Source organism: Betta splendens, chromosome 13 (genome assembly GCF_900634795.4).
Source record: "Betta splendens chromosome 13, fBetSpl5.4, whole genome shotgun sequence".
Classification (NCBI taxonomy): Eukaryota; Metazoa; Chordata; class Actinopteri; order Anabantiformes; family Osphronemidae; genus Betta; species Betta splendens.
The window spans coordinates 12198049-12217221 of NC_040893.2; the positions used below are offsets into that span (position 1 = coordinate 12198049).

At 48.4% G+C, this 19173-nt stretch overlaps 2 protein-coding genes across 6 annotated transcripts in view; both read right to left on the bottom strand.

Annotated features, from left to right (window-relative positions):
- The window catches only part of LOC114867639 (WD repeat-containing protein 49-like), a 22058-nt gene extending 10244 nt beyond the window's left edge, over positions 1-11814 (bottom strand). For both annotated transcript variants that reach the window (XM_055514174.1, XM_041073497.2), the window contains exons 1-13: positions 11691-11814; positions 10776-10870; positions 10387-10695; positions 9062-9232; positions 8604-8687; positions 8396-8488; positions 8092-8263; positions 6064-6231; positions 5811-5959; positions 5121-5354; positions 4300-4464; positions 3498-3613; positions 2419-2549 (exon numbers count right to left, since the gene is read on the bottom strand). In XM_055514174.1, coding sequence (XP_055370149.1) covers positions 2419-2549; positions 3498-3613; positions 4300-4464; positions 5121-5354; positions 5811-5959; positions 6064-6231; positions 8092-8263; positions 8396-8488; positions 8604-8687; positions 9062-9232; positions 10387-10695; positions 10776-10856 — 1873 coding nt within the window. In that variant the 5' untranslated portion in view covers positions 10857-10870; positions 11691-11814. The remainder of the gene's footprint in view (positions 1-2418; positions 2550-3497; positions 3614-4299; positions 4465-5120; positions 5355-5810; positions 5960-6063; positions 6232-8091; positions 8264-8395; positions 8489-8603; positions 8688-9061; positions 9233-10386; positions 10696-10775; positions 10871-11690) is intronic.
- A 972-nt stretch (positions 11815-12786) lies between these two features.
- Positions 12787-17835, bottom strand: LOC114867861 (programmed cell death protein 10-like). Of its 4 annotated transcripts, XM_029170947.3 has the most exons (10): positions 17472-17789; positions 16826-17172; positions 16073-16261; positions 15843-15923; positions 15353-15406; positions 15129-15249; positions 14555-14675; positions 13901-13979; positions 13745-13827; positions 12787-13658 (listed from the first exon to the last, which is right to left on the bottom strand). In XM_029170947.3, exons 3-10 carry the CDS (start codon positions 16148-16150, stop codon positions 13574-13576), a joined length of 702 nt encoding a protein of 233 aa, XP_029026780.2. In that variant the 5' UTR covers positions 16151-16261; positions 16826-17172; positions 17472-17789; the 3' UTR covers positions 12787-13573. The 4 variants fall into 4 exon arrangements, 3 of the variants coding, with proteins under 3 accessions (XP_029026780.2, XP_029026781.2, XP_040929301.1); XR_008696542.1 differs by lacking the exon at positions 16826-17172 and having other exon boundaries at positions 14563-14675; positions 17472-17835; XM_029170948.3 differs by lacking the exon at positions 16826-17172 and having other exon boundaries at positions 17472-17787.
- Positions 17836-19173: the final 1338 nt, after the last annotated feature.

Below are 19173 nucleotides of genomic sequence, written 5' to 3' on the forward strand. Positions count from 1 at the left end.
AATGTGGCTGAGCTTGAATGTTTGCCCGTATCTGTGTGTGAGAAGCTGAGCGGAACCTAGCGAGCACCCTGAGTATGGAAGAGGAGGCTCAATTCAACTCCAAAAACACAAACAAACAGATGAGTGTTTGGGCACAACACAGAGCGACACGCACTCGGTCCCCAGAACGCAACTTTAAATTGACTTCGGTCACCGGTGGCCGCCGCACGCTGCCGCGGCCCTCGGTTGGCATTATTCACCTCAACCCCGGAGAAACACGCTGCCAGGCGGAATGGATGCCCTCACCGGACGGCCACCTTTGCGTTCGGTTGAGTTTGCAAAAGAAAAGAAGCAGCAGAAAGAGGTACTGTAACGTTTAGAATAACACACGACTTTACTCTAGCATGTGAGCAGATAAGGGAGGAAACATAGGAAATTGGAATGTGATTCATCTTTTTTTTTCTCGCCCAAAGGCAAGGAGAGAGCGAAGCGCGGGATATTAGAGTGCAGGAGGAACTTATGAATGAATTACATCATATCGTGAAATATTTTAGACATTAGTGAATGTGGATGCTGACAGAAATTAAGTTGTGAAGTGAAGACACAGGCCTGATGCAGACGCTGTATTAGTTAGTCCAGCTTTCAGACTAGACAGAGTGTACGCTTTTAGCCGTTAATAACTCCTTGTGAGGTAAATCATTACTACTCATCTGAATTCATCATGACCGGCTGAGTGACATCACGTTATGGACAAAAGCAAACCAGAGGTAGACAGACTACAAAATATCTAATCGTTGTTATTTGTGTGAAGGATTCAGAAAAAATCCAACCACAATGTTACATTTCCGATGGACCTGCAAACTTTTTCCACCTTCCTCAGTAAAACACTCTCTCAGGTAGAAGGTTTCCATCTCTCCTCACTCCCACTGACAGACTTCTAATAAACATAATTTAAATTGGGCATTTTGGATTAAACTGGAGGTGGAGGGAGCGTGGGCGGACGGGGGAAAGAGATGCGGCATGCTAACTAGGGAGACGAGGTAAAAAATAAACAGTGAGCGTCTGAGCCTGGGATGAGGTAAGGAAGCAGGAGAGACGAGGCGAACGCGCCGACAGAGAAATTGGGGAAGGAACTTTGAAGAAGTTTCCAAGTTCACAAAGTAGCTCCTGAATTGTTCTTTTGTTCCAGCTCCAACTATTCATTTCCTTCCAAACCATTTCTCCCTCCAGCCTCGCGAACACCCACTCCTATCTACCTTTCCACCTCCATCCCTCACTTTATCTCTCTCCCTGTACTTATCTGCGGAGCTGATACGACTCAGGAGGCCAGAGGAGGTGTGCTCGCGCGCGCTGCTAAACTGAAGCTGAACTTTCGCTGCATGAGCCAAAGTGATACAACTTTACAAACTGAAGAGCATACTGGGGCAAATTGGGTGCTGAGTGTTTGTAGTTTGACGGTTATAAAAGTGGACCAGAGACTGGAGAATTGCCAGTTTAATCCCTCAGGCAGACAAGTCTAAAAAAAAAAAAAAGTCATGAGCTCTGAGGGGGAATTGCTGGTAGTTTGAAGCATGCTGTGTTTTCATGCGTAAGGCCTTAACAGACTGGATACTTCTGATCATCTGTTATTACGATTTTCTCCAGGTTCTGGGTTCTGAGTTTGGAGTTTGCTCGCTGTGACGAAGCTTAACGAAGGGGATCAAAAGTGCCACAGGGCTGGAAATTCAGGGTCTATACAATTTTTGAAAAACAAAGAACTCCAAGTCATGTTCCAAAGTTTGGCTGCACTCGCAAATAGTGAGCGCGAGAAAAAGTTACACCTTCCCATCTGCTTCCCTTCATTAGCCAGAGGCACCCCAGTGTTTCTGCAGAGAGCTGAGTGCTTTTATGACCCGCTCATTTACACTTCACTCCCATGAATCCACATGCTGATCGGCTGTCCCATCGGTTTAATGGCAGCTGCAATCTGCAATTTATGTGCTATTATTTTCCACTGCTTCATATAAAAGTGCTGCTAGTACTGTAGCTGTTGGTAAGTCAAAAAAAACACAAACACCTGAATCCTGAAACCTGTCGCGTATTTTGCTTCTGGCCTTAATCAGGGTCAGAAAATTGCTTTTCCAATCCTGTCATATTGCTTTTACGCAAAACAGCTAGTGTCTGTCCACTGTACCATAAATAGGCTTGATTGAAGTCGTCTGGAAAAGGACACCTGGAGCCGTTACACTGGCTTCTCTGACCGGCAGCTTCTCAGTCTGACCAAACGGCGAATTTGAAAATTCTAAATTAACGGTCACAATGGATTTCCTCCCTGAGCTAAAGCTGTTGAGTTGAGGTCAAGGTGAAAATACAGCAGCAGCCGGCTTCCCAACTCGCTCACAGCGCAGAACCTCTGCCTAAATGCATTAGCAATCAAATATACAGCAAGACAGAACCCACCTGTGGCCAGAGTCTGTGGCGGCTGGAACGCAGCACAGAGCACGTGTCCCCGATGCTGCGCGCCGCCGCTCCACTCAGAGGGTTCCACCGACGGCTGCGAGAAGGAATGTAGATGGAAGACGGTCAAGATCCTGCGAAGGGAGAAAAGCACAGAAACTGGAAGGAAACGGCACGTAAGGAAGCTTCGCCAGATGCTGATGAGCAGCTTGATTCACAGATTACACTGTGTTATTCGATTCGAACGATCATCTGGTAAAACTAGAAGTCAGATTAGCTGAAATCAAAGCATCGTGGCACAAAATGATCATTAGTCCTGTCTGAAAGAAGGACCTTGAAGGACCCACTCAATTTTAACATGAAGCTGTTCCTTTAACACTTGATTCATGGCCTCCTTAGAGGTTTTTAGGACTGACTTCTACTGTGGCACAAGGAGCATTACAAGTCAGCAGTGGTGTTTGGCTGTGAGGAAACAGGACGTGCTATGAGTAATGAAGGTCGTAATGGCGGTAGTTTCTGTTACTGCTGCCGATCTAGTGGCCTGTGTTCTTTTTACCACTGCGACGCCCCAGAGAGCAAGAACAAGAGTGTGTGTGTGTGTGTGTGTGTGTGTGTGTGTGTGTGTGTGTGTGTGTGTGTGTGTGCGTGTGTGTGTGTGTGTGTGTGTGTGTGTGTGTGTGTGTGTGTGTGTGTGTGTGCGTGTGTGTGTGTGTGTCTGTCTGTGTGTGTGTGTGTGTGTGTGTGTGTGTGTGTGTGTGTGTGTGCGTGTGTGTGTGTGTCTGTCTGTCTGTGTGTGTGTGTGTGTGTGTGTGTGTGTGTGTGTGTGTGTGTGTGTGTGTGTGTGTGTGTGTGTGTGTGTGTGTGTGTGTGTGTGTGTGTGTGTGTGTGTGTGTGTGTGTGTGTGTGTGTGTGTGTGTGTGCAGAGGAGGGAGCGATGGGACGAGAGGGAGTCTCATAAGTTGATGATGACACTGCTGAGCTCAGCTCAGTGAGTGTGAAATGATGGTGGTGGTGATGATGATGATGATGATGATGATGAAGAGCAGATGTGATGTGAGTACACCAAGATACTGCTGCCGTACCTGTCCCAGCCCATGACCAGGATGCTCCTCTTCAGCAGCAGGACCTGTGTGATGGCCACGGCTCGACCCAGGCCGGCGTTCATTGTGTGGAGGCAGCGGCCGTTGAAGTCCCACACCTTCACAAGGAGCCCACAGATGACAGACGTCACATGGGTGTCTTTAATTTTCTTGTAGAGAAAAGAATGACATACAGGAGGGAAGCACGTAGTGCCTGGTGGTTCTCATTTAGTGGTGGAACTGTATGGATCTGCACATGGGCTTCGTCCATGTTGTTGACGTGAACTCATATCCTCCTGTTCCTCCTCCATGCGTCCAGTTCTGCAGTTTGGATCCGTGCGCTGGCATTTCACAGGAACACTGATTGGCCCGATGGGAATGCCGTAATTAAAAGGTCAACATTTCAAGCGCCGAACGGCCCTAACTGCTACACCGCGGGGTCAGCGCTGATGAAAATTGAGGCGATGACGCACGTTGTTGCTAATTGACCCGAGGGGGGGGGTTTCACAGAGCGCGACTCGAGCAGGAACCTGACGCCGCTCGCACAGACGCAGGGCGCACGGCCGCGTTCTCGTGGCCTCATGGAGTCAGAGCAGTAATGTGCCTGATTATATTGATTATAATGTGCATAATTGTTTAATTTATCTGTTGAGGACAATTGCATTAAGCTGGGAATCATCATGCGGCGCCGAAGATCGCAGCAGATTTGAGAACACTGCACCAACACATGAGGACATATAAATAAACTATTACTAATTTCTCCCATGCATTCGTAAAAGCGTGTGTGTCCGGTCCGTCCACTCACTTTAACCTCGCCGTCGCTCCCTGCTGTGAAGAGGCGCGTCTGCGTGCCGTCCAGAGCCATGGTGGAGATGCCGGCGTTGCCGTGGCAACGGCGGAACTGCTTGACCTTCTGGCCCGTGTCGGCCAGCCAGCAGATCACAGAGGAGGCGGAGTCGCTGCTGACTACCTGCAGGGGGAGAGCGGGCGAGAGGAAACCAGGCATCACAGGGAGTTGGGCCTATTTACTGCTGCTCAATGACTCCCATGTAGCCAAACGGAGAACGCTGCCCGCTTGGGAGCATTTGAATTCATTGCAAAGCGACCTCGGACTGTATAGTGGTCATTTTAAAATGAGACCTGGTTAAGGAAAAGGTAGAGAACGTCCCCTGGGTGTGGAAGTTGGAGTGTGGCCATATATTGTATTATACGTTGCATCATATGAGAGGAGTTCTGCGCACGTGATACAGTAGGATCAAAAATATTCAAAGTGACATCTGCACATCATCACATGCAAATGTCACATTTGAATGAGCCTCTGGCTGAGAGCTGGTGCAGAAAAATCAGCAGATGAACTAACAGACCCGTACGTGTCCGGCCCTGACGCGGCAGCTGGTAAACCTAAACTACTAGTAATGAGCACGTGTCATGATCTAAATCTGCAGGAGAGCTAATGAATGACCTTGAGCTTTCTGCTGAGTTACCGCATTTCCCAGCAGCCCCATTACCATCAGACTGGCCCATATTAGTCATGGGGTTTGCAGCATCTCCACTGCCTGTTCTTCCTCATTGGTCTCTGGAGAAAAATAAAGGCGTCCAATGAGAAGCGGCTGAATGCCCGCGTACCTGTCTGAACAGGCTGTTATACAGCACACAGGTAGCAGGGTGCGGGTGGCTGCTGATCGTCTTCTCCTCCTCCGTCGTCTCCAGCAGCAGCAGCAGGCTGTTGAAGGAGAGCAGGACGCGCCGGCGCTCCTCGTGGAGGAAGAGGAGCGTGTGCGCGTCGTCGCGCGCGTCGGGGAAGACGCCGGTCAGGCGGTGCTCACAGCGCCGGTTACACACGTCCCACACGCACAACACCTGCACAGTATTGACAGTATTGTGTTGCATTGGAATGACCGAGCTGGTTTTCCGCTTTAACAGACTCTGCTCCTTGTCAGAGTTCACAAAAACGGGCTTTACGGCGCAAAATAAAAATGACTGTTGCTGTTCCATAAACTCTCCCGGCGGAAACTGAGGTAGAGCTCTCAGTGTTTCTCGCAATGGCAGATGGTGTTTGAGCAGAAGGCAGATGGAACATAAATCACTTGTAAAATATTCATTCAGCCCAGAAAAGCTAAAGAGGAGCGCGCGGCGCCGCGGCGGGTACGACGCGCACCGGCTCCTCCACTTTAAAGGGAAACGCGATTTAATATTAGGAGCCGACGCTCTCTAATCACCGACACCACCGTCGCTTTCCCTGCACTAATTATTACAATTAACATCACAATGACAGAGCTGGGCCTCTTTCTTTCTCTCAGACACGCGCTCCGCCACCTTATCTTTGGAGAAGCTGAGCAGTTGCTGCTTGGTCTGCACGAAGCGCACGGCGGCGACGGGGCCCGCGTGCGCGCTGAGCACGCACAGCGGCCGCGAGCTCGCGTACGGGTTCCACAGCAGGACGGCGTGGTCCACGCCCGCGGTGGCTGCAAGGCACAAGACACGGCTTCAGGGGATCACGGCGAATCACGCCGCTTGGGTCAACGGCGCGGCCCATTGGTCCAGGTTGGGAGCGGGAACGTCTCCCCACCTATCACATTGAGCTCGCGGTGATGGTCCATGTCCAGCACTCCCCTCTGCGTGGAGAAGGAGGAGACTCGCAGCCTCCTGCTGTCCTTCTCCCTCCAGCTGATCACCATGCTGCTCTGTGGGCCGGTGCTGCACGAGGCGAAGGCTTCCAGTGACGGCAGGTAGCGCACTGCAGGAAGAGGGACAGGACGCACTGGGGTCTTTTATTTTGGAATCACTAGGACTTTTTGCATTGACTCAGACTGTCCAAAAACTACATCGATGTACTTTATTGCTGAGTGGAACCAGGCTTTCTTAATGAGCATGTTTAGAGCAGCAGAAGTTAATAGTGATGAATTAGTGGGTGAATTTTAACACCTTGTGATTTGATCCATGGTCCAGATCCTCCGTTTCATTTTTGTCATATCCTGAAATTCTCCTCAAAATGGCTTCACTGCCAGAACTCCAGCGTCTGCTTCCTGTAGCGGGACCGACCGGTCCACGGAGGCTCAGCGCAGTGTAGAATGAGACTGTCTGGATTTGCTCGCTGGTATTTGGGACAACGTAATGGCTCTCGCGCCGCCATCCATCTCAATTAAGACTTTGACCGAGAACGGCGGAATTGGACGCCGCGCGTCTCTGTTAGGGGGCAGCTGAGCTCTCAGACGCCGCTCAAATAACCGCGGGCGGCGAGACGGCACACGACAGTCGCAGGTCAAAGGTCGGCGGCGGAGCCGGGGGCAAATAATTACGTCTGATTACATTTCATACGTCGCGTCTCTCCTCCGCGCTGTGAATTAAAAGATCAGTGGGTTTTCAGCCGGCGTCGCACGACTCATCATTGATTAATGAGGCCTCCTCCGTTTCACTGACAGACCCACAAATCACAAATCAAACTATTTGTGATGCAAATCCACAGTCCACGTTTGCTTCGGACAGTTTTGTAGCTCATCTCACATGTTTATTGCTGGAAGAGAGACATCAAAGCGGGCTTCATTTAGGATTCTTTGTTCCATCCATGCTAACGTTCCTATCATACTTACAAACACACACTTCCAGCAGGTCGGTGGTTCTACGTCCATTCATTTTTCCTGCTAATTTCCTCCCAGTTCTCCCCAGTGATTCCCCCCACCCCTTCCCCCCCGTTCTCTAGTGGCACATGAGCCCGGAGGTTTGGGGGTCTGGATAACCAGCCATGTCTAATGGTACACGGCCCACTCATACTGCAGGGTGGGCAACTTCAAAAGAGGAGCGCCAGTACCCCAGAGGTTCACACACACACACACACACACACACACACACACACACACACACACGCAGCCTGTGAAATTTCAGTTAAGCAGCACTTTTCCTGCTTCTCATTGTCTCCTCTCCTTCCTCCATGTTTGTTTCCCTCTGTTGTCCCATTCGTCGTGCTTGTTATTCATGCCGTTGCCCCGTGTTCATCTCTCATCGGAATCTCTCCCCCTCGGCCACGCCCGTCTCGCGGCGCCGCCGCTGATTATTCATTGTCAGACAGCTCCGCGCGTGCGCCGGCCGCGTGCAGACTCAGGCGGCCCGATCCGGAGCCCGTGACTTCACGCCAGCTCCGAAAACAGCTAGCCTGGTTACGCAAGACTACAAAGTGGTTGACTCAGGACTGGCAGCGTGCGTGTTGGTGTGTGTGCACACATCAGTGACATCACAGACACACCCAGGCATTTCCACGGCGTTGCATAAGCCATTGTTGTAGTGAGACTATAAAGGTGAGGAGGCAAACGCAGACTTGGGCTGACATCCCAGGTGTCAGGATGAGCCGGCGCCTGTGCCTGACACCCGAAGAGTCTCCTTTGTTTTCGGGCTGTCATCTGAGCCACTGATCCTGTAGCTTTACTATTATTGTCTAACTGAATGTTGGAACACTACGTACACTGATCCCACGTCTTTCCAATGGAGCCTTTATTTCCATACGGCACAATATAAGAAAAGGTGTCAACAGAAACATTCTGGGTGACGGCGCGTTTGTGTAAGTTCACGGGGAGCAGTTTGCATCATCGCTTGTGTTGCTCACCTCTTCTTACCCAGGCGGGTTCGTGTGCTTGGTGTGACATGATGTAACAGGAGCAGTGCTTCCCTTTGACCAGGTCCTCCCACAGGACGACGTCTGCTGGATCCGAGTCTGTCCTCGGGACGAGCCTCTCAAACAGAGAGATCTGGGCCGAGTTGAAGCATAAAACAGTGACCTGGGATCACACACACACACACACACACACACACACACACACACACACACACACACACACACACACACACACGTCTGATCAGCGATGCCACTTTCTTCCCAGTCTTCTGTGATTCCTCTGTATTTCTACCACCTGTCCTCCAGTGTCTCCTATGGTGAGGACGGCCTGGTCTGGGAGAGAAGGATCTGCCCAGTAGTCCAGACACCAGGGAGTAAATTTTAGACCCTGGAGAACAGAGGAAGAGGATGATTCACTTATATCTTAGTATGTAGAGTCATACTGAGACGCATTATGTTACAAGCTCTTTCTAATGTTTTGACTCTCCTCATGTCTCCCGTACCTGCAGTTTGTATTTGCAGCTGAAATCCTGTTTGGACAGTAGGTCATAGAAACACAGCTCCTTGCTGGTAAATGACACAGCTATCTGGAAAAAGAAGGAACACGATGAACAAGAGAGACCTGCAGAAAGGATATTTCTAAAACTCATCAAGGCAATCAAAGTTTGCTGAAGTGCAAAAGTGCAACTGAAACATATTCATAAGTTACGAAACTTAATTAACAGTAAATCAACTCCATGATCAATAAAACATAATCTATAGTCTCATTATAGTCTCATTTTCTGATGCCAATAACTTATTAATTTGGTAAAATGCTTGTTTATCTCTGAACCCTAATAATCAATAATTAAGTTTGAATGCATTTCCATTAATTTTATTTTTCAACTGCGTGCCTTCAGACGCTAATTAATGGACTGACTTCACAGTGGGTGGAGGTGCAGGGTTTTCAGGCGGCGCCCACCTTTTGAACGTTGTGCAGCAGCACCATGTCCGTGACCCACAGGTCCTTCGCCGTGACCGTGCTGTTCTGCAGCCGCCGCGTGTGGACGAGGGACATGTCCTCGTCCCGCAGACCCAGCGATCCTCCTTGGCTCACGGTCAGATACTGAGCGGAGCTCTGCAGGTACAGCACCTGGGAAGATCAGAGCGCTTTACAGCAGCATCATCATCATCATCATCAGCAGCAGCAGCAGCAGCAGCTGGAGCCATGACCTGAGCAACCTCTGCCATGTTCTATTCAGACTCCAAGCTTCATTCTCCATATCCACTAAATGAGCTCCATTTACAGGCGCCTCTTTAAATCCGGTTACTGTTGTTTCCAGGTGTAACGACATGAGAAAAGTTTTTCTGTGCTGGAACCAATAAAAGAATGGATTAACGAATAATGGGATTTTATCGGCTCCACTAATGAGACAAAAGCGAGAGCTGCAGAAAAGGAGTGAAGTCGACTTCATCTGATGAAAAGAGACATCAAATGTGAAATATGAGAACATGAAATATACTGAATGAAAGAAAAGTGTCTTTATTTCTAACAGAACGAAGGCAACAGCTGAGATTCACTGCCAACAAACTGGAATTGCCGCAGACGGGGTCATTTCCCCGCAGCCAGCTGCAGCGTTTGTAGGACAGAGCAGTGCTGCTACTGGAACAAGGCGTCTCCATCATATTTTGAATCAATGCCCACATTATTGCGCAGGCCTCAAACCTCGATCGCCTCTCGTCGCGACGCGCCTCCTCTGATGTGCGATCAGATAAACACGCCACTTATTATTGGAGCCGATCGAGCCGCGGCGCGTTTCACCGACCGTGTCGCAAACAGAAGTCGGAGCCCTGGGAGCGACGGCGGCGTGTCCGATCGGAGCGAAGGGGCCGCAAACCTTCCAGCCATTCGGGGAGCGACTGACACAACATTGTGACATTTTGACATTCTCAGGATGGAAAGATTAAAGCGGTGAGCCATCACTTTATCCCCAGCAGTAGGCACTTCACACCGGCCGCTTCATTTGCATATTAATTGATAGATGTTAAACTTAAAGGGGTCCAGAGCCATTTATCTCCAAAGAGGTGGGCCATTTTGATGAGCAAGACCCTAATGCTTCAGAACGTTGCCCCACACAATGTTTAATAATGTGGATTTCCTTCCAGTCAGCAGAGCTGTGGATTCTCCACTTTGTCCGTGTGACAATATTTTCTAGATAACATGCAGCAGTGGATCGCGCTCCCTGTGTGGAATAGGTAATAGGTTCTAATCCCCGTTAAGAGCTCCTCGTGGCCCTTTTTTTTTACCTTTCGGACCGGGTCTCGGTGTGGACAGGCCAGGCTGCGCGGGGGCTTCCAGCGGGGCGCCGGGCCGGTTCCGGAGCTCTTCAGCTTCTCCGAGAGCTCCAGCGTCAAGAAGGCGCACAGGCCCGTCCAGGCCACGCGCCCCCGCTCCCGCACGGCGTCGCTGTCCAGGATGAGGCCGCGCTGCCCCTCGGTGACCGCCACGCAGTCGAACAGGAGGCCGTACTCCTCCCTGGAGCCGCGGCCCACGGACGAGCAGGCCCGGTCCACGAACTCATCTCTGGACAGGGAGCGGGACGCGCCGGAGGAGTCCTATATATCGAGATCGATCAGGTTCATGAGATGACGTCATCGTAATGAAGCTAAAGCCTTATGAGACTGAACCAACCCACCAAGAAAAGGCCTTGGAGCTTTTTATAATCCTCGACGTTCAGTCTGCTCTCAAGCTGTGCCACCTCCATCATTGTTCCCATGGTAACAAACAGACCTGTCAATCAGTCATCCAGACAAGGTCAGGAAGGTAAGGATCTACGAACTTTCACAGAGAAGCAACCGACTCGTCACATTTTTAGACGTAACCTGATGAAACGAGATGTTCCCAGCTGTAGCGATCCTTTAATTACCTTCCTCGTCTGCTTCACAGAGATTTTTCAAGTCACTGTAATCATACTGTGGAGTCATAGAGTTTTTCTGTGGCTTTTTCACTGTCACCAAACATATTTGTGGTCAATAATGTGCAATGCTTGATAAATAGGTCCCGAAATTACATCTCAGCGACAGGTTGCCACAGCATGTCAGGTTTCTGTTATGTTAATCTAAAAAAAAAAGGGAGTTAGGTTGACGAGAAGCTGGAGTAATGGAATGAATGAAAGGCAGAGCTGTTAAATTAGCCTGTGTCGTGATTAAAAGCATGTTGGGGGCCGAACAAAGACACGTAAGATGATGAAAGGTTCCTTTTTAACACTCCACATAACTCCACAAAGGGCAGCGGAGGACGTTAAACAGTCTTGGTTTCATTTCTGGCTGACATAAATGTTTATGAGACAAATTCATTGGAAGAGACATCAAACAGAGGCGAGATTTAGATGACGGAGCGAAATAATGGCAAAAACCAAAGCTTGGCTGGAGCCATTATCTGTTTTACAGCGGTGATCAACTGCAGTGGGAGCTTGATATGATCGTTTTATTAACACCACTGACAACCAGTAGCAGGACGCAACAGCTAGGATGACGTTAACCCACATCACCATCGACTCCGAGTGCGCCTCAGTCGAGCCGATCGCTCACAATGAGAAATTCAAACTCACCAAGACGTCGGGTTCGTCCTCTAAATCCACAGAGATCCTGAGGGGCTGAAACGCTTCATTTTTAAACCTATGACTTCTCAAATCTTGTTCGAAGGAGATCGAGCTGGTTCCAAAAGCCCGAGAGTCAAAGTCACCAGTGTCTGAGAAGTAATCAAGGTTAACAACCTTGTAGCGCACACACACACACACACACACACACACACACACACACACACACACACACACACACACACACACACACACACACACACACACACACACACTTTATTATCCCTCACTCCCAATGACTCTAAGTTCCCTGGCAACCAAGTAGTTGAAAAGAGTTGTGTTTGAGACGTCTGCATGTCCAACAATAAACGTGTGTGTGTGTGTGTGTGTGTGTGTGTGTACTGGAAAGACGATAATCTGTGTACAATCGCCCCTACTGCAGTTTCTACAGCAACGCAACACACAAGAACACTGGTGCCACTCACAAAAGTGAACGTGCGCGACAAACCAGCTAAGACAAACACAGACTAGAACCTGAACCAAATGTAGCACAGGACCGGGGCTTTACGGCGCCTTTCAGGGAGCATGTTAGCAAAAAGACAAAGTCTCCAAGGATTTGTTCGCATAAAACAAACATATTGCCCGTACGACAGCACGCACGAATGCACACAAAGCCTCCCGTCCCACGTAGATGGAATCATCTCGCCTTCCTCTCTGCTCCGGTGACCGCGGCCCATCGCCGCGCGTGACTCAATGGCCCGGAATAACTCGAATTAGCCGATTAGAGTGGTCATCAACGGTGACAGGATCAGAAAATTAGGTCTCAGCAATTTCAATAATGCAGCTTTAAAAATTAACACTCTCACAATTGGATTACAGCGGTGCACACAGGAGCCAGCACGCAGCCCAAAATAGCCCGCCACAAATCCACCGCGGAAAATCCACTATTATACAGGGAGAAGAATGAAGTTGCTGGAATGAGGTAAGAAAAAAAAATTGGTACGGCTCTGGAAGGAAAGAGGTGCAGTCGGAGAAAAGAGAAAGCAAGGGCAACTGAGCAGAAAGCAAGCACTTTCATACGACAATGCAAATCTGAAGAAAGACCCAGTTTCCAAAATCTTTGATCTTTTTTATTGGCAATGGAAAAAAAGGGAGAATGTGATTCTTCAGCACACGCTTCCCAACTCCTGTCTAAGAAGCCTTTAAGTACTTCAGGCTCCCTTTATTCATTAAGAGTTGGGTAAAGCGTCGTTGTCATGGCCACTGCGAACGATGAGAGCGAATGACAGAGGAGGACATTGGTCACGCGTGATGTCAGAGGGGACGTCTGGACGTGGAACATTCAGGCTCAGCAGCGAAAGGAAATGTGCAACTTTGGTTCAAACAAGGTCACACATTTTATTTTTACAACAGAGAACATTCACCGTTGCATAATGTGTATATAGGGAAAATATAAACAATGAAAGAGAAAAGCAAGACGACGCCTGCTGTAAACAGAATACGATGTTTGTTGCATGTTGGACGTCATCACCACTTGTGTTATAACTGTAACCGGCTGTAATAATGAAGGGAAAGAAGAAAACTTTACATTTTGGGGCCTGTGTAGTTGCTGGACTTCACACTGTTAGTGGCACATTATAGTGAACACGGAGGGAAATATATAAAAGAAAGTAGTAATGTCAGTTTAAAAAGCTGATATAATATCAACATAAAAGACACATAGAAGATAGAAATCACAGGCAATTAGCATCAACCTGATTTGTTTTTAACCTCAAAGTAACTGATCTTTCGTCAAAGCCACCGAATTGTAAATTAAACAGAATATTTAAACGTCCTGACAAATTACAAAGCCTCCCGTCACCTCTGGTCTAAAGGCGGCCTCCGCGGCCGCTCTGCTACCGCGAGGCGTTCTTGAAGACCTTCAGCAGCATGTTGGCGCGGTGGGCGAGCTGGTTGGTGCTGACGAACACGCTGGTCAAACTGGAAGCAGAGGCAAAAGCGGTTAAACGGTTACAACAAGCGAGACCACAGAAGAAGAAGACGGAGGAGAGTCCAGACAGACATACTTTCCGTCCCTGAAGTAGACTTTGAGACACTCGCTGAACCTCTTCGCGCACCTCACGAACTCACGCTTCTGCTGCTGCAGCGGCTGATGATGGACACCATTTATTATATGTAATTATAATGAACTTATATGTAGATCGTGTGCTGTAGCTACTTACCCGGTCGTCGCTGAACTTGTACTTCTTTAGAATAGCGGTAACGGTGTCCAGAAGCTCCTTTATGCAGCCGGCTACGTCTCTGCGGGCGACACGTGGGGAACGCACCTTTAGAGTCTGCGATTTCATCAGGCCGTGATGTTGCGAAACGACTTTACTTTGATCCCAAGCGTTGTCTTGCCTTCTTCCCCCGCTCTCACCTTCAACTTTTTCTCCCCTTATAATCTGCCATTTCATAACTTTCATAATTTTTCTTTTTTTTTGTGTTGCCTTTGAATAGATTTTATTTCTAAGCCATCCGCGGGGTAAGTAACTTAAGCGCCGGCTCACTAAGAGCATTGAATCTGATCAAAATGCTAAAGTGGGCCAAGGAAATGAGACGTCTGCCGCTTCCTGGCCGCCTCGTGCTGTTGAACTGTTCTGAGTGTGAATTGAATTTTGTGTTATTTGGAGTCATTTTCCCACTGGTCTATTTGTGTGTTACGCCATAACCAGGCTCTAAGTGGTGACACAGTGGTGTTTACGTGTTCATTTCACCTCTAACTGACCCCAAACAATTACTGAAAGACTCCCTCGCTTGTGCCAACTCCCTTTCCTCCCATTATGGACAGCAGGACTAAATCAGTTGTTTTTTTTGGACTGGCTGAGTTGCCTTACTTGATCACCTGGAGGAAGTACGCTTTAAGATCCATGAGATCCGGGATTTTGCTGAGGTGCTGTTTCAGTTCTCGGACCTTCAGGTTCAGCTCCTTGAAATCGGAGGCTTCAATTAAAAATTCTGGAAACCAGAAGCAGAAAAAAAAACAAGCTCAGGTCAACGCAGGGCGACGCCGAAGCGAAGTCGTTAATAATGGCGGCGCATATTAAAAACACTCCTCCAATGCAGATGCATAAAACCAACACAGAATTCGATTAACTCGACGTGTGCGCACACTTTAAACTGACAGTTTGTTACGGGAATGCGGGATTAGGGTGGAACTCGGGCCACGCCGTGCAGGAGGTGCATTTAAAATCCATCCAAAGCACGTGTGAGCGTGTGTGAATTCATTACCACCATCAATCACTGTACACAGCTCAAAGAATTCAATTACAGACAGAAAGGAACGAGCGTCTGACGCCGGGGAGAGGAGCCAGTATGTGGAGAAACATCTCCCCCCAGTGGACAGAGGAGGAATCGCAGCCAGGCTGAGAGGCTGGAGCGTCTCTGAGCAGCAGAAATGAAACTTCATACCTTCCACATTCTCTCCACTCATACGAAGCAGGGACTCCGTGAGGTTGACATCAGATTTCTGCTTCTTCTCCAGTATTTTCAGTACAATGTCCTGGGTGAGACCCGGGCTCCCCTCCTCTGCCTTCAAACACACAGACGCACGACCCGGAAATTAACCCTCAGTGGAATTTAACAGATCCGAAAGCCTTGCAGGGCCGAAACCGACAGAAGGAAGTCTGGCTCACTTTTATGAAGGCTGCCCTTAAGGTCTGCGCCGCCGATGGGTTCACATCCTCCAGCTGCAAGTTTTAATAAACAGAGACATCGTTACTAAGTGGAGCACGTCCTCGTTGGTCCCTGCCCTGAGATGTAATTGTGTCACAGCCAGTGTGAATTTGCAATAAGAGGTGACGCGAGCGTCTGTGGCTTGAGGCCGTTGCGTGGTAAACTGGTTTCTGTGGGTTTCTAAAGAAGGGGACGAAGTAAAGGTCATCAGCGCCACCGTTAGTCTGCGTCGCACACGCTGATTTGCTACACAACGAGCTCAGGTGTCGCTTTTAACTGCGTTTTCAGCAGAAGCGGCTGTTGTGGCCTCACAATAAAACCCACTGCTTGGCTTTCCAGCGAGTGCTCCCATGAACTGGAGCCTCCGTTGATCGGGGTCGTCCTGCCACTTTTAATTTAACGGCACTCCTCCAGGTTTGCAGCGTTTGTGTGTGCGTAGATGTCGCTCACAGAGGAATGAAGAGAGGTTACAAAAGACGGCTTCGTTCTCCTGTCATTTCCTGCTAGACCTTCGAATTCCGAGCAAAAACCCTGTAAGGCAAATGTGTAATATTTTCTTTTTCATCTATTATAACCTTCCTGATATTTGCTGCTGTCATCTACATTTCTGTCTGATGCAAAGTAATTCTGGCCTTCATTATGTCTCTTTAGTAATTTGACAGAAAATATGAATCCTTTACCTCCTTGAACACAGGATACATCACAGTGTAGAGCGTCTGGAAGGAGGCGACTGAGGCGTCGTCTGTCCTGTCCTCCATGGTCTCCCTTTGGCCAATCAATGCACCTCTGAGCACGGGCTTGTCCACTGATGCCACTTCTACCACATTCAATCACTGGCTGAGACTGACAGAATGAGAGCAGGCACGGCCCTGGACAGGAACATGTGGACAAGCAGGAAGAGAGACAAGTGGTGGAAGGACATGAGAGACAAGCGGGTTAAAACGCTGATTAAAAGCTGTCTCCAATCAGAAACCAGTCTGCGCTATTTATAGTAACTGGTTTGTCAAAGGTGGATGAAAACGTGTTTTATGATTCCAGTAATGCACCCGATCTTTGCTTTCCCATTACATATAATAAAATCTGATGTGTTCTACTTCCCAGAAACTCCCTCTGTCACATATATGATCCTCATAAACAGACAGAGTAGAAAGCCCTGTGCTTTACGGTTCCGCCAGGAGCAATGATAGCAAAACTGCAATACGTCACACGTGGATAATAAACAGCCCTTCCAATATCACTGCAGCAATAAAAATACCAGTGTGATAAATAATATCATATACACAATGTACCCATTCTACCTCACTGTGGCCATAATGATAGTTGGTAGTTAATTATTAAATATGCACATTTTGTGTCTCTACGACACACACACACACACACACACACACACACACACACACACACACACACACACACAGATGACAGGTGTGTACCTCCTTCAGGACCAGTTCTGTCCACAGACTCCTATTTCAGAGCTCAGGATTCAAGATGACATCATTTTTCCAGCTACTTGTCAGCCGACACATCATTTATAAGAGGGGAGGGACACTCGCCTCACACATCAAGCGTGTTTATGATGTTGTCATGACAGTGAGTCATCACCGGCCAATGTGACAGCAACTCCGGTTTGCCTTCTTCCTCCCAGAGAAGATTCGGTTTGGTCTCCGGTTCCCAACAGAACACAAACACTATGGCAAATTATGGAACACACGTGCGCAGGGTTTCTTGCTGTTTCTTGCAGCTGACTGGGATCATGAGAGGACGTTTTCACAAGCTGCCACTGGGAGGCAACAACACACACGAAGAAGAAGACTTAAATCACAGCAAAACAGCCACATCTGCTCACAGCGCTTTATGAGCAAAGATTTACATTCACTCACTTGCAGATGACGCACCTCTGCAGGTGCCACACACACACACACACACACACACACACACACACACACACTCCTAGCTGCGCGTCTGCAACATTCTTTGGCCAAATAATTCAAGAAAACGAAAGTAAATGCATGGATCCTGCGTTTGAATCTAGACAGAAACTCCCCACGTTCTGCCCTCATGCACGGTGTCAGTACTCACCTGTGATTATAAAGCGGTCAGGTGAGCAGTGGGGTGGACGATCCTGGATCCTGGCGTAGACATGAGTGAAGGCCGCCTTCACTCATGCGCTACACCGCCGTAACTGCGCACTTATAAAACTCTGAGCTGCCGTGTAGCCGGTTTTGGCTCAATCAGGAAGTTTTGTGCCTGTTAAAACACGCCGACAGCACAGGTGGAGGGCGTGTAGTTCCTTTCCTACGTCACCTCCACGTCTTCCACCTCCTACTAGAGCGCACTTCAAATCCCAGCCAGGTTCAAACAGGTGTTGGGAACCAGTTCGAGAAGTTTAAAGTCAGCACAATTAAACGTCAAAATCTTACTGTCTGTCAATTTAAAGACGAACACGCGATACACACGTGTTTATCTGTATTCAAGGCCTGTTCCGTCTTAGAAAACATCAAAAACTAGTTTTTAGTTGCTGTGGATCAAGATAGTTCTCCTCCAGTGACAACGACCGATAGTTACAGTCGCAAATAAGAGGGTTCTTTTCTAAAAAGTTGTTTTTGGTTTCTTAAATAATAATACGACACCACTACAAGTTTAAAAACAAGCCAGGGTAGCAGGCTGCAGCAGGCTTGTTTATCTGTGTCGCTTTAATGCTGTCAAATGCAGATAGGTTTGCTAAAGTGAGCTGAATAAATATATCATGTTGTAGGAGTCGTACGTTTGTGACATGAGGCCACAGAAAAGATATTTAGGCAGCATGATGAGGAAAAACAACTTTAAATGTAAAGTGTTCTCAAGAAACGACAAAAAACGGAAAAATACAACAATAACCATTTTGCTTCCCGCTGACACTCTTTGATTGACTTTAATTGGGCCAATCGGCGTGGAGGGGGGCGGGGTCTGCGGCAAGCGAATAAGCGGTGAGCTGCAGCGCTGGAGGAGAGCAGCAGAGACCGCACACATCCATCCATCTCTCCGATCTCACACCGTTTTTATCGGTAAGCGCTTTTTTATATAATACCCTACAGATGGTTCGGTCACACAGTCCGCAGTGATGTAGGCTATCTGCGTAATCTGTTAGGAAGATAAAACCTCGGCCGGCCAGCTTTTGCAACATCTCCAGTGGGCTATAAAAGGTTTTATGTCTGAGTTTGCCGTTGAATTATTTTTGGGAAGGTACAGGAATGTAAAGCTGTAATAAGGACGTGTGTGGGGTAGTATAAAAGCAGTGTGGTGCTATAATCAACATGTGTGGGCTTTAAATAAGGGGGCGGATGGAGACGCACACTGTAGCTACACATATTTCCGAAACCTATTGATTAGCACCCAGGGGTATTTAGTTTGTATCGGCGGGGCTTTTGCGTTGCTTGTTCTTCTCGCTCTCACGCTGACACCAGCTCGTGCAGTGCGGTGCGGTTCTTGCCCTTGGAATAAAGAGGCGAAGGCGCACTGAGTGAATGTGTTTGAATTAACGAGGCAGAGTGTAGTAGCCCGGTGCTGCCCCATCCTCATCCCCCCCCCCCCCACACACACACACACACACACACACACACACACACACACACACACACACACACACACACACACTTCAGATGTCTGACAGATAATCACAAGGATAATGCTGCAATAATGTCATTGTTTGTTTAAGTGATACTGCACCTGTTAATGTGATGCCACATCAGGAAACAGGGAGAGCATTGATAATAAACAGGTTCAACATTCCAGCAAACACTCA